This window comes from Gracilinanus agilis, chromosome 4 (genome assembly GCF_016433145.1).
Source record: "Gracilinanus agilis isolate LMUSP501 chromosome 4, AgileGrace, whole genome shotgun sequence".
NCBI classification, from domain to species: domain Eukaryota; kingdom Metazoa; phylum Chordata; class Mammalia; order Didelphimorphia; family Didelphidae; genus Gracilinanus; species Gracilinanus agilis.
Window position 1 is genome coordinate 176558321 of NC_058133.1, and position 27364 is coordinate 176585684.

General features: G+C 35.0%; 1 protein-coding gene and 1 pseudogene across 4 annotated transcripts in view; both read left to right on the forward strand.

Annotated features, from left to right (window-relative positions):
- The window catches only part of TRIM37 (tripartite motif containing 37), a 126104-nt gene that overhangs the window by 29336 nt on the left and 69404 nt on the right, over positions 1 to 27364 (forward strand). For all 4 annotated transcript variants that reach the window (XM_044676679.1, XM_044676680.1, XM_044676681.1 and 1 more), the window contains one exon: positions 21968 to 22035. In XM_044676679.1, coding sequence (XP_044532614.1) covers positions 21968 to 22035 — 68 coding nt within the window. The remainder of the gene's footprint in view (positions 1 to 21967; positions 22036 to 27364) is intronic.
- LOC123244553 lies at positions 22337 to 24406 on the forward strand (annotated as a pseudogene).

Consider the following 27364-nt stretch of genomic DNA (forward strand, 5'->3'; position numbering starts at 1 on the left):
TGTGGTGGAGAGGAAGGGAGCAGATCTGTGGAGCCCTTCTGTCTTTCTAGTAACTAACTATGGCGGGCAATGCATGCCCATAGATAGGTCTCTGCATGCCATATTTGGCATAAGTTCCATAAGTTTGCCATCATGGGTACAGGATATGAACTATTGGTCTGTACCTAGTTTTTACCATACTGTTTTCCCAGTAGTTTTTGTCAAATAGTGAGTTCTTATCCCAAAAGTTGGGTTCTTTGGGTTTCTCAAATACTAAATTGCGGTGGTCAATTATTCCTTTATATTGTGTATCTAACTTATTCCATTAATCCACCATTTCTATTTCTTTTTTTTTAAACATTTATTAATATTTATATTTTAAAAGAGTTAACATGGTTACATGATTTATGCTCTTACTTTCCCCTTCACTCCCCGACCTCCCCCCCTTCCCCTCGCTGTGTAAAAGAGAAATTTGGGAAATGCCATCTAAAAGTATATATATTTTCTATGGACACATGGGAACTATCAAACTACATTTCCCGTGGTCCAGCGGGTTTCCGGTTCTGGTTCTTTGGGCGTGGGGACGCCTACGTCACCACGCAGAGGACGGTTTAAATCTCCGGGGTGAGGAGGAACTTCCTCTTGACTGCAGACTCAGGAAGAGACGGGAGGTAACAATAATGGCTGGGGCGGCAGCTTTGAATTCTTACAAGCACATGGTCTAATGACTTTATCTATCAGCATGGCTTTAATTAAACTACTAATTTCTATATTTATCTCAGTCTTTATTATTTTTAATCATAATAGCTGATATGCATTTCCACTGGTTTTAAAATGTGTCATTAATCAAGACCTATTTCCAAATTGTTGATAGTTGCATTAGTGTGGTACTTTCGATCCTCAATCATGTCCTCATCAACCCATGTATTCAAGCCGTTGATTTTCTTCTGTGTTTCCTCTCCTGCAGTTCTTCCTCTGAATGTGGGTAGCGTTCTTTACCATAAGTCCCTCAGAATTGTCCTGGGTCATTGCATTGCTGCTAGTAAAGAAGTCCATTACATTCTATTTTACCACAGTATATCAGTCTCTGTGTACAATGTTCTTCTGGCTCTGCTCCTTTCACTCTGCATCAATTCCTGGAGGTCATTCCAGTTCACATGGAATTCCTCCAGTTTATTATTCCTTTTAGCACAATAGTATTCCATCACCAGCATATACCACAATTTGTTCAGCCATTCCCCAATTGAAGGGCATGCCCTCGTTTTCCAGTTTTTTGCCACCACAAAAAACATGGCTATAAATATTTTTGTGCAAGTCTGTTTATCTATGATCTCTTTGGGGTACAATCCCAACAATGGTATGGCTGGATCAAAGGGCAGGAATTCTTTTATAGCCCTATGAGCATAGTTCCAAATAGTTCAATGCATTAACGTTCCAATTTGGCCACATCCCCTCCAACATTCATTACTCTCCCCTTCTTTAATTTTAGCCATTCTGCTAGGTGTGAGGTGATGCCTCAGAGTTGTTTTGATTTGCATTTCTCTAATTATTAGAGATTTAGAACACTTTCTCATGTGCTTATTGATAGTTTTGATTTCTTTATCTGAAAATTGACTATTCATTTCTCTTGCCCATTTATCAATTGGGGAATGGCTTGATTTTTTTATACAATTAATTTAACTCCTTGTATATTTGAGTAATTAGACCCTTGTCGAAGTTTTTTGTTATAAAGATTTTTTTCCCAATTTGTTGTTTCCCTTCTGATCTTGGCTACATTGTTTTGGTTTGTACAAAAGCTTTTTAGTTTTATATAATCAAAATAATTTTTTTTACATTTTGTAATTTTGTAACTGATTTGTAATCATGTGATTTTTGTTTGTTAGATTGTTGATATGGTCAATAATGTGGATGGTTTTCCTAATGTTGAACCATCCTTGCATTCCTGGTATAAATCCCACCTGATCATGGCGGATGATCCTCTTGATCACTTGCTGGAGTCTCTTCGCTAGTATTTTATTTAAGATTTTTGCATCTATGTTCATTAGGGAGATTGGTCTGTAGTTTTCTTTCTGTTTTTGATCTACCTGGCTTTGGAATCAGTACCATATTTGTGTCATAAAAGGAATTAGGACTCCTTCTTTGCTTATTATATCAAATAATTTGTGTAGTATTGGGATTAGTTGTTCTTTGAATGTCTGATAGAATTCACTTGTGAATCCATCAGGCCCTGGTGATTTTTTTCTTAGGGAGTTCTTTGATGGCTTGTTCAATTTCCTTTTCTGATATGGGGTTATTTAGGTATTCTATTTCTTCTGCTGTTAATCTAGGCAATTTATATTTTTATAAATATTCATCCATATCTTTTAGATTGCTATATTTATTGCCATATAATTGGGTGAAATAGTTTTTAATGATTGCCTTAATTTCCCCTTAATTAGAGGTGAGGTCTCCTTTTTCATCTTTGATACTGTCAATTTGGTTTTCTTCTTTCCTTTTTTTATTAGATTGACCAGTACTTTGTCTATTTAATCTGTTTTTTCAAAATACCAGCTTCTAGTCTTATTTATTAATTCAATAGTTCTTTTACTTTCGATTTTATTGATTTCTCCCTTGATTTTTAGTATTTCTAATTTAGTTTTCATCTGGGGATTTTTAATTTGCTCACTTTCTAATTTTTTAAGTTGCATGCCCAATTCTTCAATCTCTGCCCTCCCTAATTTGTTAATATATGCACTCAAGGATATAAATTTCCCCCTGAGTACTGCCTTGGCCGCATCCCACAGAGTTTGGTAGGATGTCTCATCATTGTCATTCTCTTCAATGAAATTGTTGATTGTTTCTATGATTTCTTCTTTGACTAGTTGGTTTTGGAGAATCATATTATTTAATTTCCAATTAGTTTTTGAATTGCCTGTCCAGGTACCCTTACTAATTATTATTTTTATTGCATTATGATCTGACAAAGTTACATTTATTATTTCTGCTCTTTTGCATTTGTTTGCAATGATTCTATGCCCTATTACATGGTCAATCTTTGTGAATGTACCATGTGCAGCTGAAAAGAAGGTGTATTCCTTTTTGTCCCTATTTATTTTTCTCCACATATCTATTAAATCTAATTTTTCTAGGACTTCATTCACCTCTCTTACCTCTTTCTTATTTATTTTTTGGTTTGATTTATCTAGATCTGAAAGAGGAATATTTAGATCTCCCACTAGTATGGTTTTACTATCTATTTCCTTCTTGAGCTCTACCAGTTTCTCCTTTACAAATTTGGATGCTATGCCATATATATATATATATGCATAATATGCATTCATATTGAGCAATGTTATTTCCTCATTGTTTATACTGCCTTTAATCAGGATGTAATTACCTTCCCTGTCTTTTTTAATCATATCTATTTTTACTTTGGCTTTATCAGAAATCATGATCGCCACTCTTGTCTTTTTTTTCTCATTTGAAGCCCAAAAGATTTTGCTGAAGCCCTTTATTTTAAACTTGTGTATGTCCACCTGCCTCATATGTGTTTCTTGTAGACAACATATGTTAGGATTTTGGTTTCTAATCCGCTCTGCTATTTGCTTCTGTTTAATGGGTGAGTTCATCCCATTCACTTTCAAAGTTATAATTATCAATTGTGTATTCCCCAACATTTTGATATCCTCCCCTAGTTCTATCCCTTCTTCTTACACTCTTTCCTTTTAATGCAGCGGTTTGCTTTAAGCCAGTAACCCTTGTCCCCTCCCTTGATTTACTTCCCTTTTTACCCCCTCCCTTATTATTCCCCTCTTTTTATTTTTAAGGCCTAATGAATTCCCTCTCCCTTCTTCTCCCCTCCCTTTTTTGACCTCCCCACTCCCCTGTTCCCCTTGGTTTATCCCTTCTGACTTTCTCAGTAGGGTTAAATAGAGTTTTATATCCCAATGGATATAGCTACTCTTCCCTCTCAGGGTTAATTCCACTGAGAGTAAGGTTTAAATATTACCTCTTAATGCTCTCTTCCTCTCCTTCTTATAATAGTATTCATCCCTTCCCCTTCCCATGCCCTCTTTGTGTGTAATAGAATATCCTATTTTTTTATTCCTTCAAGATTCTCTTGGTGTCCTCTACTATTCACCCCCTTTTCCCTCCCACCCATATCATCTTAGACCGTTTAGTATTCCAACCTCTCCCTATGAATAATTCTTCTAATTATTATAATAGTGAATGCTATAATGGTGAACAGAGTTCACTACAGAGAATTATACATAACATTTCTCCACATAGGAGTACCACTAATTAGATCTTAATGAAGCCCTTAAAGAGGCAAATTTTAAAAACATGAGTTTTCTTACTTTCCCTTCTGTTTCTTATTTACCTTTTCATGTTTCTCTTGATTTTTGTGGTTGAATATTGAACTTTCCATGTAGTCCTGGTCTTTTCTGTGCAAATGCTTGGAAATTTTCTATCTTGTTGAATGCCCAGACTTTCCCCTGGAAGAATATAAATATAATCAGTTTTGATGGGTACGGGATCCTTGGTTGTAAATCCAGTTCTCTTGCCTTTCTGAATATCATATTCCAAGCCTTGTGGTCTTTTAGTGTGGAGGCTGCCAAATCCTGTGTAATCCTGATTGGTGCTCCTTGATATCTGAATTGTCTCTTTCTGGCTTCTTGTAAAATTTTTTCTTTTACTTGGAAGCTCTTGAATTTGGCTATTACATTCCTGGGATTTGTCTTTTCAGGGTCTAGTGTAGAGGGTGATCTATGGATCCTTTCAATGTCTATATTGCCCTCTTGTTGTAGAACTTCAGGGCAGTTTTGCTGAATAATTTCTTTTAGTATGGAGGCCAAATTTCTATTAATTCTGCTTTTTCAGGAAGACCAATGATTTTAATATTGTCTCTTCTAGACCTGTTTTCTTGATCTGTCAGTTTCTCATTGAGATATTTCATGTTTCCTTCTATTTTTATCAGTCTTTTGACTTTGTTTTATTTGTTCTTGCTGTCTCGATAGATCATTGGCTTCTACTTGCCCAGTTCTTGTCTTTAGAGACTGGTTTTCTGCTATAAGCTTTTGATTTTCCTTTTCAGTTTGGTCTGACCTGTTTTCCAGCTATTTGATTTTGGTCTCCAATTTGCTTATTAATTCTTTTGATTTGGGGGCATCTTTTTCTAATTGCCCAATTCTAGCCTTTAGAGACTGGTTTTCGCTACAATCTTTTGGTTTTCCTTTTCAATCTGGTCATTTCTGGTCTTTGATTTACTTGCCTCAGTTTTCAATTGTGAAATTCTGCTTTTTAAACTGTTATTTTCTTGCCAGATCTCTTCCATCTTTCTCATGATCTCAGATTTGAACTCTTCAAGACCTTGTGGCCCGTTTTCATTGTTTTCGGAAGGTTTGGATATGGTTACTTGTGTGTGCTCCTCTGTTGTTTGCTCTGTTGTCTGGATTTTTTCTGTGTAAAAGTTGTCTAGTGTTAAAGGTTTAAACTTCATCTTTCTCTTCTGGTTTTCCTGATGATTCTGGCTTGCCATTGTAAGCTGAGTGCCCTCTCAGCTTTATGCTCGTGCCCAGTATCTGTATGCGCTCTTTAGACTCCTGAGATCTCAAGTCTAGTTGTTCTGGGCCAAGCCTCCTGGTTGTCTCCTTGCTGGTTCTTCTGCCTGAAGCTCCTTTAACAGTCTCAGGGAGCTGCTTCTGCAGTCAAGCACCTCTCTGCACTGGGTCCTCACTCAGGATCCACTCCTGCACTCAGAATCAGCCCTTTCGTCTGAACCTTAGCCCGCACACACCTGTGTTAGCCCCTTCGCCTATGCCTGGGCTCAGGGTCTGTGTTCAGAGTCTGTGAGTTCTTTAGCCTCTTGGGGGGTCTTAAGTCTTGCTGCTCTCAGGAACAAGCCCTGGTGAGCTGCCAATGACTTAATGGGTGCCCCAAACTTGCTCTGACTCTTGTGTGCTGGCTTTGGCGTTGTAGGTGATGTGGGGTGGCGGAGGGGGTTGCTCTGCTCGTGTTTTCGTGAGAGCTGTTTCACCCCTTTATAGCATGGAAATGCCCCGATTCCACGTACCTTCGATGCTGTGCCCTGTTGTGGGGTCCCTTCTTTCCTCTGGATTTGTTTTTATGTCTTCTTGAGGAGTCTTATATGCGTGGGTTAGGAGAGGTCAAGCAGCTGCTTTTTACTCTACTGCCATCTTAACCCGAAACCCTCACCATTTCTATTAGCCAAATACCTGATTGCTTTTTTTTATTTTTTATTTTTTATTTTTTAATTTAATTTAATTTAATTTAATTTATTTATTTTTAAGCCTTAACTTCTGTGTATTGGCTCTTATAGGTGGAAGAGTGTTAAGGGTGGGCAATGGGGGTCAAGTGACTTGCCCAGGGTCACACAGCTGGGAAGTGTCTGAGGCTGGATTTGAACCTAGGACCTCCCATCTCTAGGCCTGACTCAATCCACTGAGCTACCCAGCTGCCCCTTACCTGATTGTTTTAGTGTTTTACTGCTTTATAGTACAGTTTGATATCTGGTACTGCTAAACCATTTTCCTTCCCATTTTTTTCATTGATTCCCTTTATATTCTTGACCTTTTGTTCTTCCAGAAAAATTTTGTTTTTATTTTTTCTAGTTCTATAAAGTAATTTTTTTGGTATTTTGATTGGTATGACGCTGAATAAGTAAAATAATTTATATAGAATTGTAATTTATATTATGTTAACTTGGCCTAGACTTGAATAATTAGATTTTTTCCATTTATCCAGATTTAGCTTTATTTGTGTGATGTGCTTTTTCATTGTGTTCATATAATTCCTGTGTTTGCTTTGGTATGTAGATTCTTAGGTGTTTAACATTGTCTAGAGTTATATTATGTAGAATTTCTCCTTATTTTGATTTCTACTGCACTTTGTAATATACATAAATGCTGATATTTTATGTAGGTTTATTTTGTTATCCTGCAGCTTTGCTAAAGTTCTTAATTATTTTAATTAGTTTTTAGTTGATTCTCAAGGACCCTCTTAAATATATCTTCTACAAAGAATGATAGCTGTATTTCCTCATTGCCTACTTTAATTTTTTCAATTTCTTTTTTCCTTCCTTTATTGTTAAAGCTAGAATTTCTATTACAATATTAAATAATGTGGTGATAATGAGCATCCTTGTTTCACTCCTGATCTTACTGGAAACTTCTAGCTTATCCCCATTTCAAGTAATACTTGCTGATGGTTTTAGATAGATACTACTTTTCATTTTGAGAAAAGTCTAATTTATGGGTTTTATATTTTGTCAGAGACTCTGCAGGTATTGAGATAATCATGTGATTTCTATTAGTTTTGTTATTGATAGTTATGTTATCAATTATGCTGATCGTTTTCCTACTATTTAGCTTGCCCTGTACTCCTGGTATAAATCTCACTTGGTCATAGTGAATGATCCTTGTGATATATTGCTGTAGTCTCCTTGCTAGTATTTTATTTAAAAATTTTGGACCTATGTTCCTTAAGGAAATTGGCTTAAACTTTTCTTTCTTTGTTTTTGCTCTTCTTGGGTTAGGTATCAGCACCATATTTCTGTCATTAAAGGAATATGGTAGTACTCCTTCTTTGCCTATTTTCCCAAACAGTTTATATAGTATTGGGATTAATTGTTCTTTAAATGTTTGATAGAATTCACTAGTGAATCCATAGGGCTCTGAGGATTTTTTTTTAGTGAATTTATTGTTCAATTTATTTTTCTGAGATTGGATTAAGTATTCTATTTCCTCTTTTGTTAATCTAGGGAATTTATATCTTTGTAAATATCATCCATGTCACTGACTGTCAGATTTATTGGCAAATAACTGGGCAAAATAGCTCCTGGTGACTGCTTTAATTTCCTTTTCATTAGTAGTGTTAGGATAAGAATTTAAATTAGCTAATTAACCTAGATAGAAGTAAGGATTTAGTCTAGAGAAAGAGTTTTAAATTTTACCTTGGCTCCTTAAAGCAGAGAAGGAAAGAATTATCTGAGTGACTTCAAGAGAATTGCATGATAGGAAAGACAGTTAATAGTATTGGTCATTCTCTGGAGCTTCCTCGCTTAGAGTAGATGACTGGAGAGTTGGTGTTCTGATAAATCTGTGAAGGATTTTCTTAAGAGTTAACTTTGGAGATGACTCGAAACATCTTTTGATCTAAACAATATTGGGTGAAGTGAGTGCTTTTTCTCTGAGAGAGGAAAAAGTGGCTGAAGGGGGGCACTGTTTCCTCTAGCTTGAGCAGCATCATTTTTAGGCACCCTTTTGTGAGAATAGACTGACCCTAAACTGTCATCAGTTAACAACTAGTTTGAGGCAGCTGTTAAATTTTATAGATAATTTAAGGAGAAGGATACAAATTTAAGGTCATCTATTAGAGTAGCTTTAGTTAAAAAGATTTAATCTTTAGATAGTAAGAATAGGTTCATCCCGGTGAACATGAAGCAGTCCCTTGAGGGACAGTGAGGTTTTGGATTTATATTTACAAATCTTAGAATTAGGATAAGAGTTTTCCTGCTTTATCTCTACCTTCTTTATCCTGTCCTTGCCTCTCCTGATAGTGAATAATAAATAATGTTGGATTAAACTGTATCCAGCAAATTTATCAACCGTCTTCAACCAGAGCTCCCTTACAGCATTAATCTATCAATATTAACTGGCCATCAATATTAATATCTCAATAAGATCAAATTTATACATAACAGTAGTGAATTCACCCATATTTTAGCTACTATTTGATTTTCTTCTTTTTTTCAACCAAATTAACCAATGTTCACAATTTCTAGTCTTATTATTCAGAGGTTTTCTTTCAGTTTTATCAACTTCTCCTTTGACTTTTAGGATATCCAATTTGGTCTTTAATTAAGGATTTATAATTTGTCTTTTTCTAGTATTTTTAGTTGCATGCCCGATTTCTTCTTTTTCTCTCTTTTATTGATGTAATCACATATAGAGATAAAAATTTTCCCTTAAGTACTGCTTTGGTTATATCACATAAATTTTGATATGTTGTCTTATTGTCATTCTTATCAATAAAATTATTGATTATTCCTCTTTGACTCACCCTTTTTTAGAATTAGGATATTTAGTTTCCATGGACCCTTATTGATTATAACTTTAATGCAGTTTGATCTGAAAAGGATGTATTTATTATTTTTTCTTTTTTGCATTTGGCTGTGAAGTTTTCATGCCCTAATATATGATCATTTTTTTTTTGTGTAGGTGTCATGTACTGCATAGAAGAAGGTGTATATTCCTTCCTATTTCTCTTCACTTTTCTTCAGAGGTCTATTAAGTCTAACTTTCCTAAAATATCATTCACCTTCTGATTTTCTTTCTTGTTTGTTTTTTGGTTAGATTTATCTAATTTTGAAAGGGGAAAGTTGATATTCCCCTACTAGTATAGTTTTACTGTCTAATTCTTCCTGTGGCTTATTAAATTTCTCCTTTAAAAATCTGAAGTCTGCACCATTTGGTGAATAAATATTTAGTATTGATATTACTTCATCGTCTCTGGTATCTTTTTTCAGGATGTAATTTCTTTATCTCTTTTAATTAGATCTATTTTTGTTTTAGCTTTGTTTGAGATCATGATTGCTATTCCTGCTTCTTTTTTTTTTTTTTAACTTTAGCTGAAGCATAATAAATGCCTCTTGAGTCCTTTACTTTTTATTTTATTGTGTTTCTCCCTGATTCAAATGTGTTTCTTATAAACAACATATCATAGAATATGTTTTTTAATTCACTTTTTTATCTGCTTTCATTTTATGGGTTAGTTCATCCCGTTCACATTCATAGTTTTGATTACTATAAATTCCTCATCTTCTTATTTTCCCCTTTTTTCCTCTCCTTTCATTCTGTCCTTCCTCATAAGTGTTTTGCTTTTAACCACTGCTTCTCCCACTTCACCCTCTCTTTTATTAACCTTTCCCCTGTCTTTTCTTATTCCCCTCCTACTTCTGTAGGAAAATAAGGTTTCTATACTGAAATGAATATGATTGTTATTCTCCCTCTGTGCCATTTCTGATGAGGAGTAAGGTTCAAGCATTGCCCATCACCACTCTCATTCTCCCCTTCCACTGTAATAAGTTTTTTTATGTTTAGGTGAGATAATTTATCCCATTCTACCTTTCCCTTCTCTTTTATCTCAATACAGCCCTCTTTTTCATCCTTTAATTTTTTTGGGAGGGGTTGGTGGATATTGTGTCATCTTCTATCTATGTGTATTCCTCCTAACTACTCTCATAATCATAAAATTTTAAAGTTACAAATATCATCTTTCCATATAGGAATATAAATAGTTTGATCTTATCAAATCCTGAAAAATTTCTCTTTCTTGTTTAACTTTTTATACTTCTCTTGAATCTTGTATTTGAACATCAAATTTTCTGTTTATTTCTGGTCTTTTCATAGGAAATCTTTTTTGTTAAATAACCATTTTCCCTCTGAAAGAATATATTCATTTTTTTTTAACCCCTGCCTTCTGTCTTGGAGTCAATACTGTGTATTGACATTGACTCCAAGGTAGAAGAATGGTAAGGGTAGGCAATGGGGGTCAAGTGACTTGCCCAGGGTCACACAGCTGGGAAGTGTCTAAAGTCAGATTTGAATGTAGGACCTCCCATCTCTGGCCTGGCTCTCAATCCACTGAGCTACTCAGCTGCCCCCAAAGAATATACTCATTTTTATTGGATAGGTGATTCTTGGTTTATAAACCTAGTTTCTTTGCCTTTTGGAATATCATATTCCAAGCCTTCTTATTCTCTAATGTAGAAGTGGCTATGTCTTGTGTAATCCTGATTGTGACCCCATGATATTTGAATTATTTCTTTTTGGCTGCTTGTAGTACTTTCTCCTTGGCCTAGGAGCTCTGAAATTTGGCTATACTATTACTGAGAGTTGTCATTTGGGGATTTATTTCAAGAGGTAATCAGTGGATTTTTTCATTTCCTCTTTTACCCTCTTAGTCAAGAATATTGGGGCAGTTTTCCTTGATAATTTCTTATAAATATTATGTTTGGTCTTTTTTAAATCATAGTTTTCATGTAGCTCAATACATTCTTATATTATCTCTCCTGGATGTGTTTTCTGGTCAGTTATTTTTCCAATAATATATTTCATATTTTCTTGTATTTTTTCATTTTTTTTGATTTTGTTTTATTGTTTCTTGATGTCTCATAAAGTCTTTAGCTTCCATTTGTCCAGTTCTAATTTTTAAGTAATTATTTTCTTCTTTGATCCTTCGAACCTCCTTTTCTTTTTGGCCAATTTTACTTTAAAAAATTATTTTTATTGTTATGCAAAACACACTTCCATATCAGTCATTGTTGTAAGAGCAAACTCATACATAACCAAAACCCTGAAATAAAACCGTAAGTACACTGATGTGAAAGATGAATCCCACAGTTCTTTTTCTGGAGGCAGATGGCATTCCACTTTAGAAGTCTTTCAGGATTGTTTGAGAGCATTGCATTGCTAAGAATAGCCAAGTTTTCACAGATAATCATCATCCAATATTGCTGTTATTGTGTATAATGTTCTCTTAGTTCTGCTTATTAGGCTCTGCATCAATTTCTGCAGATCTTTCTATCTTTTTTTTCTAGCACAGTAATATTCTTTCACCAATATGTACCACAGTTTGTCCAGCCATTCCCCAATTGACGGACTTCCCTTCAGTTTTCAATTCTTTTCCACTACAAAAAGAGCTGCAATAAATATTTTTTGTACACATAAGTCCTTTTCCCTTTTTTATTATCTCTTATTATATAAACCCAGTAGTGGTATTGCAGGATCAAAATGTATCCACAGTTTTATACCCCTTTGACGACAGTTCCAAATTGCCTTCCAGAATGGTTAGAACAGTTCACAATTCCATCAACAATGCATTAGTGTCCCAATTTTGGCACATCTGCAGCGACATTTACCACTTTCTTTTACTGCTTTATTGGCCAATTTGATCCTTAGCTTTGTTTTAATTTGCAGGTCTCTGATCAAGAGTGATTTAGAACATTATTTATATGATTATTGATAGCTTGGATGTCTTCATATGAAAACTGCTCATTCATATCCTTTGACTCTTTGTTAATCGGAGAACAGCTTGTATTCTTATAAATATGACTTTATTCTCTATAAATTTGATAAATTAGGCCTTCATTAATTTGTTATAAATTTTTTTTTCCAGATTATTGTTTCCCTTCTAATCTTGGTTTCATTGGTTTTGTTTGTACAAAAGCTTTTTAACTTGGTATAATCAAAATCATTCTTTTTATGTCTTATAATACCATCTCTTGTTTCATCGTAAATTCTTCCCTTCTCTAGAGATCTGCCAGGTAAAGTTTTTTTTTTTTTTTTTTTTTTAAAGAAACCCTTACCTTCCATCTTAGAATCAATACTGTGTATTGGTTCCAAGGCAGAAGAGTGGTAAGGGCTAGGCAATGGGGATTAAGTGACTTGCTCAGGGTCACATAGATAGGAAGTGTCTGAGGCCAGATTTGAACCTAGGATCCTCCAGTTTCTAGGCCTGACTCTCAATCCACTGAGCCACCCACTGCCCCCAGGTAAACTATTCTTATTCCTCTAACTCAGTTATGGTATCACTCTTCATATCTAAATCATATATCCATTTTGACTATATCTTGGAAAAGGGTGTAAGATACTGGTGTATACTTAGCTTCTGCCATACTATTTTCTAATTTTTCAAGCAGTTTTTTAAAAGATTAAGTTCTTATTCCAAAAGATTGGATCTTTGGGTTTATCAAATACTAGGTTGCTAAGGACATTTACATCTTGGTGTATCTAATCTACTCCATACCATTTTATTTCTTAGCTAGTATCAGATTGTTTTGATTATTGTTGTTTTATGGTATAGTTTGATATCTGTCATACTAAGTCATCTTTCTTTACATTTTTTTTTCATTAGTTCCTTTGATATTTTTGACTTTTTGTTCTTCTAGATCCAATTCTTCTTTTTTAAGGGACTCTGTTTTTCATTAGAATTTTGTGCCTTTTTTTCCATTTGGTGTCTGCTTTTTAAGGTGTTATTTTATTCTTTTATCACTTTTGTTTCTCTTCCTCATTTTTCCTAATACCTTTCTTATTTGATTTTTAAAATTCCTTTTTGAGCTCTTCCAGAACCTGAGAACAATCCCATTTTTCTTTAAAGCTTTATTGCTTTGACCTCACTGTTCCCTTTTGAGTTTGTGTCTTATTCTTTGTGTCTGCAATAATTTTCTGTGGTTAGGGTTTTTTTTTTAAATGTTTGCTTATTTTCCTAGCCTTCTCTTGAATTTTATTTTAATCTTAAAGGTGGGCCTTATTCTGAGGGTAAAGGGGGTACTCTGTTAAATGTTGGTTTTTCCTTGCTGTTATCCTTGCCTCTAGTTCAGGGTTTCTGTAAGTTAAAGTTTTTTCAATGTAGTATAATGCTTTGTGGTCTGGGAGCTCTAAAAGCCCATTCCCTTTGCTGATTTAGCTTCCCCCTCAAGGCTTGCTCATCTCTTGCAAGGCTCAGAGCACTTAGCCATGCTCAGGGCCTCTCTTTAGACCTAGGTATAGTCTCTAGGCTCCTCTCTGGGCTTAGAGTGGCTAGGTGCACTGTGGACTGCTTTGCATTGGTGTTTATTTAGGTCCTCACTCCAGGCTTTCAACAGGGCTCTGGGCCTTCCATTGATCAAGGTACATACTGTGACTGCCTTATTCTGAGATTTGGGGCCTCAATGCAGACTTGCACTAGGGCTTGGAACTTCAAAGGATGCTTTGGTATTGGTTTAGGTTGGGCTCCTAATATTGTTGGTTTAGGCCCAGGTTTAGAACCTTGAGCAGTAGGGGTGGGGTGGGAGGGTTTGCTATAGTTGGCTTGCTCCTTGGTATGACCTTGCTTGGGTCCATACTCTTCTCTTACCCCAGAGAAAGAGATTCTCTCTGCCTATCTTCCAATTTTTTTGCCAGAAAATTGCTTGAGTCCATCTCCTTGTGCTGTCCCTCCAGTATTCTTTTTGAATCATTATTTTAAGGTTGTTTGGAGAGCATTCTCAGAGCAGTTCGAGATTTCTGTGCCTCTACTCCTCCATCTTGTTATGTAATTACTCCTATCCCTTATTTAGTTAAGTTGCAGTTATATTTTATTTCTTTGTTAAAAGTATTTAACATTGGTTTCACAAAGACATGGGTAAGTACTATTATGGTAAGAAGTCAGGAGAGGAGGATTAGATGTATTGTTAGTAGATTGTGGTTATTAGGAATTTAATGGATGAATCCAAATTCTAGATCAATAGTATTAGGCCAAATAAGAGGGAACAGACATGGTAAAAAATTTAAGTCTTATTAGGGTAAAAAATACAGATAAAATTTAAATATGTGGATAGGTTTTAAATTGAGCATACAGTAGTAATCAGGGAGCTTAGTTTAAAATATATAGAATCATAGATTTGTAGTTGGAAGGGACCTTAGAAGCTAACATCTAATTTCCTAATTTTGCAGATGAGAAAGCAGACATAAAGAGATTTGCAACTGAAACACTATTATATTTTAAATGAGTTATGTTAATGTGTATATTTTTCTTTGAGGTCTTTCTTTTCTGTTTATCAATTCATATTAGTTTTTTTAAGTTTCCCTATGTATTTAATATTTATCATTCCTTACATTTATTTACCGTGCTGTGTTCAGCTATTCAGTTGTTTGGTGCAATTAGATTTAAATTTAGTTTACTAGATTAGATTACAGTAGTTCTGTTTTTATTCAGTCCTCTTGTTGGATAAGATATGTTAGTGTGTGTACTGCTTTCCAAAGTGGAGCAATGTTTTACTGGTATATATATTTTGTGCTTGTAACAGAGGCAGAAACGTTCTCAGGTGACCCCTCCTATTCTAAAAGCAATTAAGCTCTGGTTCAGACCAAACTTATTAAAACTTCAACTTTTTACATTAGTCTAGTTTCTTTTAAATGTTTTTTTCTTGTTTAAAAAGAACAAGTTTCATGATAATACTGTATGTCTACACATTCATAAATTTTAGGATTTTTCAAGTCTAATTTTTAATCTCCATATCAGATGTTCTACTTTTGCTGTCCCTCAGATAAAATTAGAGCATGGTATTTTGTCTCTCATGAGAGGTTCTTACTGAATGAAGACTCCCTCAGCTTGGTAGTTGAGGATCCTAGTTCCATTTGAATATTGGCTCTTAGAGTCCTTTTTGAGTGTTAAAAATATCTCTTGTCCACTACTAATTTCATTAGACCAGTTTATACAGTTTGTGCATAATTTTAATATCAGGCAACTTCAAGATAAGACACAATTTAAAATCATTGAATAGTTCCTCTTATGGATTATTTTTTATTCAGAATTGAAAATTGGCTTAACAGAAATGCTTTTTCTTTGTTACCAGTCCCAACTTTCATATCCATCTGCCTCCTTTATCTCTGTATTGTACCTTATTCTATCTGTCCTTCTCTTATAATCCCAGGATCTCTGTTATTAATAAACTATGTTTAATATTATCCCTCTTCTTTACTCCTCCAGTCTTTTTTCAGTTATAGAAACCTTGCTCTCCTTGAAGACCCTGCTTTCTTGCTCATTCTCTCAAGTATTGGTTGCAATTTCATATTTCTATCATGTCTGTTCTAAGCTTTCTTTTTTGTCCTCGAATCTCCTTCTACCTCATAGAGAACCTTACTGAGAACATTAAGTCATTCTTTGTGAGCTTTCTTCTTATCCTATTTCTAAACTCAAATTCCCATAACATTACCCGTAGAGACTAGAGGAAAAGAGATGAAAATAAGGGAAGAGGTAGTTTTTCTTTGCAAAGGTTGACTCCTCTACTTAATCTCTATCCATAGCCTTCCTCTTTCTTCCAGCAGCTTGCTTCTTCAAACAACTCCCTCTCTTTCTTAATAATTTTCCATTGCTCTTTATTCAATGGCTTATTTTCTGCATTTTACAAACAGTCCTAGATCCCTTTAAAAAACCCTCCCCTTGACCCTTCCAGTCTACTCAAGCTATTAATTTATACCTACCTGTCTTTTTCCAGTTATTTGGGAAAAGCTGTCCATTCGTGTTGTCTCCACTTCTTATGTATAAATGGAGATTTTGAAACTTGGACTGCATCCCCTATAAGTCCCTTAGTATTTCCCAAAATTCCCTTTAATCTCTCCTGCGCCTTCACATTTGTGTGGTCACGCTATTGTTTTATAGTTGGCTGTAACTGCTCCCTCTTCTTCTTTTGCTCTTGGGAGCGGGCTGGTTAGTCCTTTTAGCTAGTATTTTTTTGTTAGTTTATTATTATTAAAACTATCAAAATATAATTATTTAGTTATTGAATATTAATTCTAAAGTTTACATTTTGGCTAACCATTAAGGAATAGAATCCTCAAATATTTTAAGAGAGATTTTTAGTTAAATTAGTACATTTTTTCTCTGGCTATGCCCGCCCACCTGCTTTCTGCCAGCCCTGAGGCCTAGGTCTCCCAGTACTGCTTCTCAGGTCCATTAGCCTAAGCCAGGGTTCCTCACTGCTCCTTTCCCAGCCTGCAGCCTTTGTTTGCCGAGACTCGCCAGGAGAACCTGCCATTCCAAGCTCCTTTTTTTTTTCCCAAGAGGGTGACATATAAAAATCTTTCCACCCAATTCTTTTCCCCACCCCATGTGGGTTTTCCAGCCTGTGCTAGCCATTTTCAAGTCCAAGTCTTAAGCTGACCCTGGAATCCTGGCTGAGAGAGAGTTATACCTTAGGATTTTTTTCATAGAAAGGGTACTCCTTTGCCATCTTCTTTTTTTTGAGGGCAAGGAAAACCTAAAATGAGTAGATCTAAAGTCAAAGTTTTAGGAAATATGCCCTTCTCTCTCCTGACTCAAAACACCAGGGGTAGCCAGTTCTTTCACATGCAAATACCCTATTATCCTCCTTATTAATGTTGCCCTTCTCCCTGTTTACTACAAACAAACCACATTCAGCCTCTTTTTTTTTTTTTTGAGGAATAATGCTATTTTCAGGCATGCTTGAAACTCTGAAACAACAATTTGAGTTAGTAAAGTTACAAAGTGCAGTTTGGATCTGCTTAATTCTTTTCCTGGGAGTTTTTATTTTCATTGGATATTTCCCACTTTATTTACTTCTTAAGACTATGCAACAGGCTAGGGGGCTGTTTAAACTAGAAGCCAAACTGAAATATTTTGACAAAGTTTTGAAAGTCTTAAAGTGCAGAATTCTCCCTCACTATGAAGAAATTCAGAACTCTGGCAAACAAAATGCAAATGGATGATAAATTTTGGGGGGAGGGGAAAGAACCTTAAAAGAAATCTGGAAGTTTATTGCTTACTAATCATTCTCAGCTTCTCCCCTCAAGATAGTAAACAAGTCTATTCTGATCAGTAAAAAGATTTTTGACTGCCCTGCCTGTACCTTGTTATTTGCTGATTTCTTTTGTTGGATTTAAAAATCAGTCTGGCAGTCTACTGAACTATTTCTGGCCTGGACAAGCTACCCGCAGCCCCCAAGGTTTCCCAGTACAGTCTTCCTTATCTCCCCCCATCATAAACCTAAAACTGAAGCTATCTTATCTGATGGATATTAACCTTCTTGAGGAATGTTTGTCTATATTTGCCTGCTTAACAATATTTGCCTACTTAATGTATGTTTGCCAAATGCTTCCTGACCTCTGACTCTGAAACCCCCCTCCCCAGATGCTTCCTGACCACCTGTCCCTGACACTACCTTGATAATTATGTATGTACCAACCCCCTTCCCCAAACATTTCTATATAAACTCTTGGCTGAGAATTCCAAGGGGTCGTTCAGGCATGCCTCTCTGCCTAGCGACCCTAGCTATTATTGCTAGTAAAGAATGAGCCTCTTCTTGCATATTGCATTGTCAGTGTGATTCTTCCTTTGGCCATGAACCTGGGCTAGGTATTAAAATTTGGGTACAACACTTTAAGGTTTAAATTTTTTTAAGTTTGTCTGTATTAATCTAATTAATATCTATTCTATTATATGATTCTTTATCTGTACCTTTTTCTTATGATTTTACTGAACAACAAATCATTGTAAAAAGCCCATAAGTCTTATGTATCCTGGATTTGTCATCTTAACTATCGAGGTCACATGATGCTTATACAGCCTTTTCTTCTTTTTTACCTTTGTTAATTGTCACATACGTGATGGATGGATGGGCTCCATCAAAACTGGTTACAACCTGTATAAAACTTTGGAGAATATGATGACTTAAGAATTTAAATTGTAATTTTAAGGAATCTTGAGAAATGACTCCAGGTTTCTGAATGGATGATATATATATTATAAAGAATGTAGTATCAAAAGGTAGAGAACTGAATAGAAATTCCTACCAAAACTTTTTATATATAAAGCAAGAAGCCAAAAAGAGCTCTTGCATGCATGATATTTTAATTCTTCAGTTAAATTTACTTTCACCAGAACAATCTAGACTTCTCACCAAGGTTGAAAGATTTCCTATATCTGTAGATTTGTGACAAGTATACATCAGTTCATGGATTTTTAAAAATATCACACAGCAAGTGGTTATATATAAACTTATGTGAATCCTATATAATAATTGGTTTGTTTGCTATTATTAATAACTGGTCTATTGTGAATTTTGGGAATTTGGTATTTTATTTGAGTGTGCATTATCGACTCTACTACTGTTTTGTTTTTATAAATCTGCTATTTTGTAAAAATCATTTGCATTCACACAGTGGATCATGGCCAAGTTTAAAAAGGAAATGGATTTCATTTTTGATGAGGAACCTTTGTATTCTACCTCTTCTTGGCTGACACAGTGTGTCACTGATTCTAAGCTATATATTTTTGATTTTAAAACATTTTTTATTATTTTTTTCTTGTATTTTCAATATAGTATTTGAGTACTTTGAAGTACATATATAAACGATATTTATCTTTTTTTAAATTTTGCAGTAATATAAGTTTAAAGTACATTTGTTCTAATATTAATGCATACCCCTAAAGCTTTAAACTATAGAATAATACTGTTGATTGTTTAAATATTATGGGACGTTATTTAATGATTCTGTCTGATTCTAGAAGAAAGAATTTAAAAAGAGCTATTATACAGTGCCAAAGAAGCACAAAGCTACCTGCATAATGCCAATTGAGCACAAGGTCAAAGAGACCAACCAATCCTAGTGGAATTGATGTAATTTTGAGCCAAGACAAGAGGACTTGGAACTTGTTTGGGGTTTGAGGTTGAGGCGCTTAACATATGTTAAGATGCAGGACTTCCTCTGAACTATATTCTAACAAGCACCTCTTTAGCTGCCATCCTGGCTCCCATTTGCTCCTATAATCTAGTCCTTTTTCCATATCTCACAGTTTGGCAAACATTCTGTAGTCCTGGCTACTGATTGGGTAAGTGCATAATTACTTAAATCACTTTAATTGGGTCTTGATTCAAGGACCTGCTCTAGTTTTGTTTTTCCTTTACTTAGATTTTTTTAGGCATACGACTTTAATATTTTCTATTTCATCCACAAGTTATTTTTTCTCTTTTATGTGGATTTTTTTGATGTTTTTCATTTCTTTTGCAAATTGATTCATATACCTTATAACTCAGCCATGCATCCCTGAATGATACTGTGTTATTATCTACCTTAGGGGGGACTATGTTATTGTTGTGAACTTTGATTTGAATTTTAGCAGTTTTAGGATAAGAAACTTGCTACCATCCAGAAGACGAACCTGTGTGGAGAATGTGCCATGAAGATGCTTGCAGAGACCACATACTGTACCAGAAGATCTAGAAGTGAATTTTGGGATATGAAATTGAACTATGGGGGATTGAAAGCATTTGTTTTGAAAGTATACTTTTATGCCAAGGGGGACTGCCCCCAAATTGGCTTTTTGTCAATGTAGCTATCATTGATTTTGTTCTCTTTTCCTTTTATCTATAAATTATCACAATTTTTAAGTTGATTATGCTTTCATGATCTTTTTGGGGAGACTGGTCTCCCAATAGGATCACTGAGGGGGTATGTATAAATGGAGATTTTGAACCTTGGACTGCATCCCCCATAAAACCCTTCGTATTTCCCAAAATTTCCTTTAAATCACTCCTGAGCCTTCACATTTGCGTGGTCACGTTATTGTTTTATAGTTGGCTGTAACTCCTCCCTCTTCCTCTTTTGCTCTTGGGAGTGGGCTGATTAGTACCTTTTAGCTAGTATTTTTTTTTGTTAGCTTGTTATTAATAAAACTTTATAATTTTTCAATAATTTTAAATTATTGAATATTAATTTTAAAGTCCACACTTACCTTCTGTTCACTTCTCAGCTCCTTCCTGTCTGACTTCTGATCCAATCCAAATAAAACCAGGAGTAGAGGCTCTTTACTTGAGTTCTATAAATTTAAAATTACATTTTAACTGTATTTCATTATAATTGTTTTCCTTTGTAATCTTTTGTATTCTGAGATGGGATCCATAGATTTCACTAGAATTTCAATGACAGGCAAAATCCATGACACAAAAATGGTTAAGAACCCATACACTTTAGGTTCCCTACAACTTCTTAGCTGTTAAATCCAATGTCTTCACCCTTTTTTGGGAATATTTTCCTTTCCTAGTTATGTAACTTTCATGACTTTTCCTTCTTATTCTCTTTTGTTAACTTATCACCTGTGTCCTACTCTCTTTTGAGTGAATGAAGGAAAAAAAGTATTTACTGTGTGCAAGTCAGTATGCTAAGTGTTGGAGATACAAAATGAAAAAGAAGAGTCTTTTCTCACAAGGAGCTCACATTTTAGTTGAGTAGACAACATATTTAGGAGGTTTTAGATGCAGGACAGATCGAAAGACTCGCCGATCCTAAAAGTACAGTGTCAAAGCAGATAGTAATGGATATTTTTTTCTGAAATCACCCTACTTATCATTTCCTATAGCACAATAGTATTCCATCACCAAAATATACTGTACTTTATTCCATCATTCCCCAATTGATGGGCATCCCATAATTTCCAAATTTTTGCCACCACACAAAAAAACTGTTTTTGTACGAGTAGATCCTTTTCCCTTTTTTATGATCTCTTTGGTATATAGTCCCAGTAATGGTATCATAGGATAAAAGAGTATGCATAGTTTTATAGCTCTTTGGACATAATTCCAAATTGCCTTCCACAATAGTTGGATCAGTTCATAACTCTACCAACAATTCATTATAGTGTCTCAATTTTGTCATATCCCCTCTAACATTTATCACCTTCCTTTATTGTCATATTGGCCAGTCTGATAGGTGTGAGGTGGTACCTTACTATTGTTTTGGTTTGCATTTTTCTATTCAAGAGTGATTTAGAACATTTTTTTTTCACATGAATATTGATGGCTTTGATTTCTTCATCTGAAAACTGCTTATTCATATCCTTTGACCATTTGTACATTGGGAAACCTAACATAATTTTTTATACATGATGTCTTAGTCTGAATGTAGATTGCACTTTTATCTAACTCTGACTTAGTTGAGGATATAAGCAATGTTATTTTTTGGTGCATATTTACAAATTTCCTTTTAAAGAAATTGATACTTTTGACAATTACTCATTGTATCCTCTTTGCATTTCAGCTTCCTCATCTGTAAAAAGAGGATGATTGTTTCTGTCTTAGAGTTGTGAGATTCTTTATGTAAAGTGTCTGCTATTGCTATAACTTCATTTTAGGGATACTATCTATATTAAGAAGACCATATTTGATGCTAATGATAACAGGTGCTCAAAAATATTTATTGATTTGAAATAAATTTCCCAGAATTAAATTGCTTTAAGCATGAAATTGGGTTGATAGTCAGCATTTGAAAATCATTAGGGTATTGTGTGATATACTTTAATTTAGAATTTTTACTTCCTTGAGATAGTTCTCTGGCAAAAATTTCTAAACATAATAAAGAAGTAATTTTTATGGAAAATTATAGTAGAACTTCATTTTCATATTTATAATAGGGATGAGTATTATTCTTTTTTGTTTTTATTTTTTAAACAGGTCAAAAGACATCTTTGACACAAGAAACAGAGCTTTTGGAATCTCTACTCCAGGAGGTAGAACATCAGGTAATTATTACATGATATATTAAATAATGGAAACAAGCTCAATTCTTTATCCATTTTTTTCTCCCTTTGTCCAAATGCTGGCATACATTCTTGTCTAACAATACAGAGTATTCCAGGAGTTTCGGAGCAGTTTTTAAAAGAGCTTAAAATCAGAGAGCTTTAAACTGTATTAAGATTTTTGAGATACCAGACCATCAAAGCATAAGGGTTGTTGAAATCAGATGAGATGCTAATTCCAAAGAAAGAATGTTATGAGAGGGTAGTACACCGAATTATGTATAAAAGGCTTTGAGACTTCATAATGGGATTTGGTTATCATATGTTAATAATATTATTCTGAAAGTATATACATCAGATAAGACTTGTTTGGATAGTATCTGCCAGAAACTTCTATATTGCTGCTATAATCTAGCTATAAATCACTAGGAGTTGGTTTTTTTTTTCTGGAGGGATAAAAGGACAAAAGTTTGTTTAGTGTTTTAGAAACTATTTAGAACTCTTAAACATTCAAAGTCCTTTTTTTCCTGAATTTTGGATACAATTGATAAACATTAATGATTTGTTTTAGTTCAGAGAAATACATATTTTTTTCCGTTCAAGATAATAGGCACTAAATTTTTTCAGTGTTTTGTGGAAATCCTTAGATTTCTATAGTGGGCCATCATTGAAATTATTTATATATTATTTGTCTAATTGAATTCTTATTCTGAAGATCACTGCAAGAATAAATTACAGGTAAGGCTTTCTTTTTAACCTTTTTAAACTTTTTCATAGTATATGAATACATTAATTTTTTTTAAAATACTGCTTTTTCTCACCATATTCTACTTAAGTATTTGGCTTTTTTTTACAACATTCTTCCTTTCAACAGCTTATCTTTGCATCTTATTCTTGAGACCATTTAGATGAAAGACATTTTCCTCCTACTTTTAGTGTCCTTCATCCTCCTGGCTTATACCGTTTCTTCTTTCCCTTGTTAATATTCTTAATCCATTCCAATCTTGGGGGAGACATTGTTGTTAACAAAAAGCATTGGACTCCTTCCTGAACCAGAAACTAGAGTTGTGACCTTTGGCCAGCAGGATCTGACTCCACAGCTGCTGACACTGCTCAGGATCCTGTCCTTTTCCCCAAAGTGGAGACCATTGTTTTATGGGGCAGTTCTAGTTTTGTCAAGAGTATTCTGGAAGGCTTACAAACCCAGAACTGCCCCATATTGCAGCTGGATCCAAATCTGCTTCTAGGTCTATGGCCACTTATTCAACTAACTTCCAGTAAGTCAAAAAAATACCTCTAGCCAATGAGAAGGACACAGCTTCCAGAACTGTGGTCCAGCATACTGATGATTCATTTTAGTTCACTTCCCTCTGCCATGCGCCAGGGGACTTCCTGTAAATGCCCCTTCCTAGCAGCTCAGATGAAGCAAATTATAGCAAAGTCTTTTGTAAAGTCAGCTTAGAGCTTCAAGAGGATATGTAGGAAATGTAAGCTGTAAGGAAAGAAGTTGATCAAACTCTAGTTAATTCCGTTGTGATTATTCTCAAGACTGGTAGAGAAGATCAGAATGGTTTGCTAAAGAATTTTCAGGATCTCATAGTATCCTACCTCCTTTGAGACATCTTGCCAAAATCTATTTGCACCTCTCAGTATGATCATTTCTTTGAGGAAAAAAGTGTTCATCTTTACTCAGTGTTTAAAACTGAAGCAGAGACACATATATTTCTGATGGCAGATGGATTCCCTTGTATTAAAAAGCAGGAATCCATCTTGTGTAGCAATGATCATATAGAAATGAGTCATCATTCTGAGGTGTGTGGGGCTGTCATGGAAACATTAAAATAACATGGTGCTGGAGCAGGTGGTACTAGAAATATTTCTGTAACTAACAAGTTTCATGGTGATCTAGAAGGAGAAGTGGCTTACCTCCATAGGAAAGATGCAACATTACTGTTTTTATCCTTCTTTGTTGCTAATAACTTCATCCTTTTCACTTTGGCTAAAAAGATACCAATTTTAAATTTATTGTGATTCTGAGAAGCATGCCTCCATGACCCAAGGAATCCATAATTGCAGAGTGCCAAGGTATATATTCCATCATATTGATAATAATCATTTTAGATAATTACTAAAGAAATCAGACTTGTCAGTCCCTGTGATTGTTGCATTTGAAACTGTTGACTAAGTGGCTGGAGAGATATGTCCATTGCAAGAACTGTGAAATGTGGCCCATGGATGTGGAATGATTACCTTTATGGATGAAGTCCATGTTGAAGGATTATATGGTGTTCTTGGAGGCACTATAAATGATCAGGATGGAATCATACACAAAATAGACTTCATTTCTGGAACTCTGGGCAAATACTTTCTTTAATAGATACCACATGATCTTATGCCATAGGCTTAATTTTTACTGCTTACCCCCCCCCCCCCCCCCGGCTTTAGACTGGCACTCTTGAATCTGTATGCATCTTAGAATGTTGCTGGCAGCACCAGTGTGTAATCTCAAACTGATGAGGCAGTTACTAATGGACACTGGGCTCCCCATGGTTCACTGCCTAAATCACATCATTCCACTCTGTTACAACGTCAGACTGATGAGATAGATGCTAATGGACACTGGATTCCCTATGGTTCACTGCACCAGTCACATCATTCCATTCTGGGTGGTAGATTCTATTAAAAATACAGAGGTCTATGATGAATTCATGAGCAAATATGATATCTGCATCCAAGCCATCAACTATCCAACTGTTCCCTGGGGAAAAGAGCTCCTTTATTCCTCCAACCCCTCACCACATTCCACAGATGATGAAGTATTTCCTGGAGAACCTGCTGGATATTTGGAAACTTCCTGGGCTGTCTATAAAGTCTCACTCCTCAGCAGAGTATAACCTTTTCAGGTGACCCTTATAGTTTGAAGTCATGAGTGAGAGAAAGAAAGCTTATTTCCAGGGCATGAGCAAACTGGTTTTTGTCAGCGCCTGAATCTGACCTCCATGACTCTACTTGATGTCAACTAGCCTATCTCCATGTTGTCTCTGTAGCCTTTATATAGGAAGTAACTTATCTTAAATTTTAAATCATAGTAGCATCATAGTAATGCAAATGAATTATTAACAACAAACCCAAATATTGGTCTGACAGCAGACTTTGCTTTTGATCTTTTATGTAGGATATGGGAGGACATAGTCAGGAATCATATAGGATGAGAAGACTTGGATGAAACATAGACTGTGGTTGGAGGAAGTACATTGATTAATGTCATGGATCCACTAAAATATTAGCATAAAATGGGAGAACCCTAGGGATAGTGCCAAAATTTTAGAGAAGTAGGAGCATTATAGCCAAATTTTTTCCAGCATTCTCCTCCAAATAACTTTAAAATAATACCTTAAATAAAATTCTGGAGTGGCATAGCCAACAAAAGATTGGACAAGACCATTTTCTAGTTCAAGACAATGAAGACTAGCAGGAATAATATTATGAAATTCCAGAGTTTCCAGGTTAAAGAGAAAATAACTGATATCAGCTTGAAAGAAATCTTTAAACACCATGGATTCAGAATCATATAAGCTTCAGCATCTGTCACATTAAAGGAGCAAGGGTTATGAATATGATTCCAGAAGGCAAAGAAGAAGCTAAGATTACAATAAAAAAAATCCTACCCAGCAAAATTAAGTAGAACTCTTCAGGGGGAAATTTGGTATTATATGAAATAGAAGACCTTCAAGGACTACTGATGAAAAGACTAGAGCAAAATAGAAAATTCACCATACAAACACAAGATTTCAAGCATTAATAAGGTAAAAATGAAAGAAGCCATGAAGGATTCGATAAGATTAAACTCTTTGCATTCCTATATGGGAAGATGATACATATAACTGCTAAGAACTTTATCATTATTAGGACAGTTAGAAGGAGTCTACATAAATATAGGTGTAGGTCTGTGTTGAATATGCTGGGATGATCTAAAAAAAAAAGTTGGAATGGGGCAGCTGGGTGGCTCAGTGGTTTGAGAGCCAGGCCTAGGGAGAGTGGAGGTTCTAGGTTCAAATCTGACCTCAGACACTTCCTAGCTCTGTGACCCTGGGCAAGTCACTTAACTCCTATTGCCTAGCCCTTACCACTCTTCTGCCTTGGAACCAATATACAGTATTGATTCTAAGATGGAAGGTAAGGGTTTTAATTAAAAAATAAAAATTTAACAAAAAATTTAAAATATTGGAGGGGCGAGAAGGAAATGCCCTGGGAAAAGGGGAATTGGAGAAGAAGAATGAAGAAAATTATCTTAACATAAAATAGGTGCTTTAGGAAGAGTTTTTATGGCCACAGGGAAAATGATGCAGGGGGAATGCAATGCTTGAACCTCACTCTTATCTAAACTGGTTCAAAGAGGAAAGAATATATCCGCACATACAATCATACTCATCTGAGTATAGAAATCCATCCTACCTAATGAGGAGAAGTAATAGGGACAGGAGATAAAAAAAGGGGAATGGGAATGATAAGAAGGGAGAGTAAATTAAGAGAGGCACTATTGCAGAGCAAAACACTTTAGAGGAGGGGGGAGATGGGTTTTTAAAGAGATTAGGACAATAGGAAAAAATAGGATGAAGGGAAATGTAGTTAGTAATCATAACTATAAGTGTAAATAGAATGAATTCATCCATAAAACAGAAGCAAGTGACAGAATGGACTGGAAATCAGATCCAGCAGTATGTTATTTATAAGAAGCATACTTGAAAAAGAAAGACACATGATTAAAATTGGGGCCTGGAGCAGAATTTATTATGCTTGAGAAGTAAAAATTTTGAAAGCAGGGATAGCAGTCATGATGTCAGACAAAACAAAAGCAAAAGTAGGCCTAATTAAAGAGAAAAGCAGGGAATCTACATTTTGTAAGATTTACAATAGACAATGAAATAATAATATAATGTCAATGCTACACATATATACACCAAATGGCATGTGTGTCCAAATTCTTATGGGAAAGGGAAATGAATTATAGAAGGAAATAGACAATGATACTAAACTGGTCCAGGGTCCTTAACTTTTCCCTCTCAGAAATAAATAAATCTAACCATGAAATAAATAGGAAAGAAGTAAAGGAGATGAATAGAAATTTAGAAAAGGTAGTTATGGTAGACTTATGGAGAAAATTGAATGGGAATAGAAAAGTGTCTTTTTCTCAGCTATATATGGCACCTTCACAGAAATTGACCATGCATTATTGCATAAAAATCTAACAACCAAATGAAAAAAAGCAGAGATATTTAAATATACCCCTTTCAGATCATAATGAAATAAAAATTACAGTCAATAAAGGGCC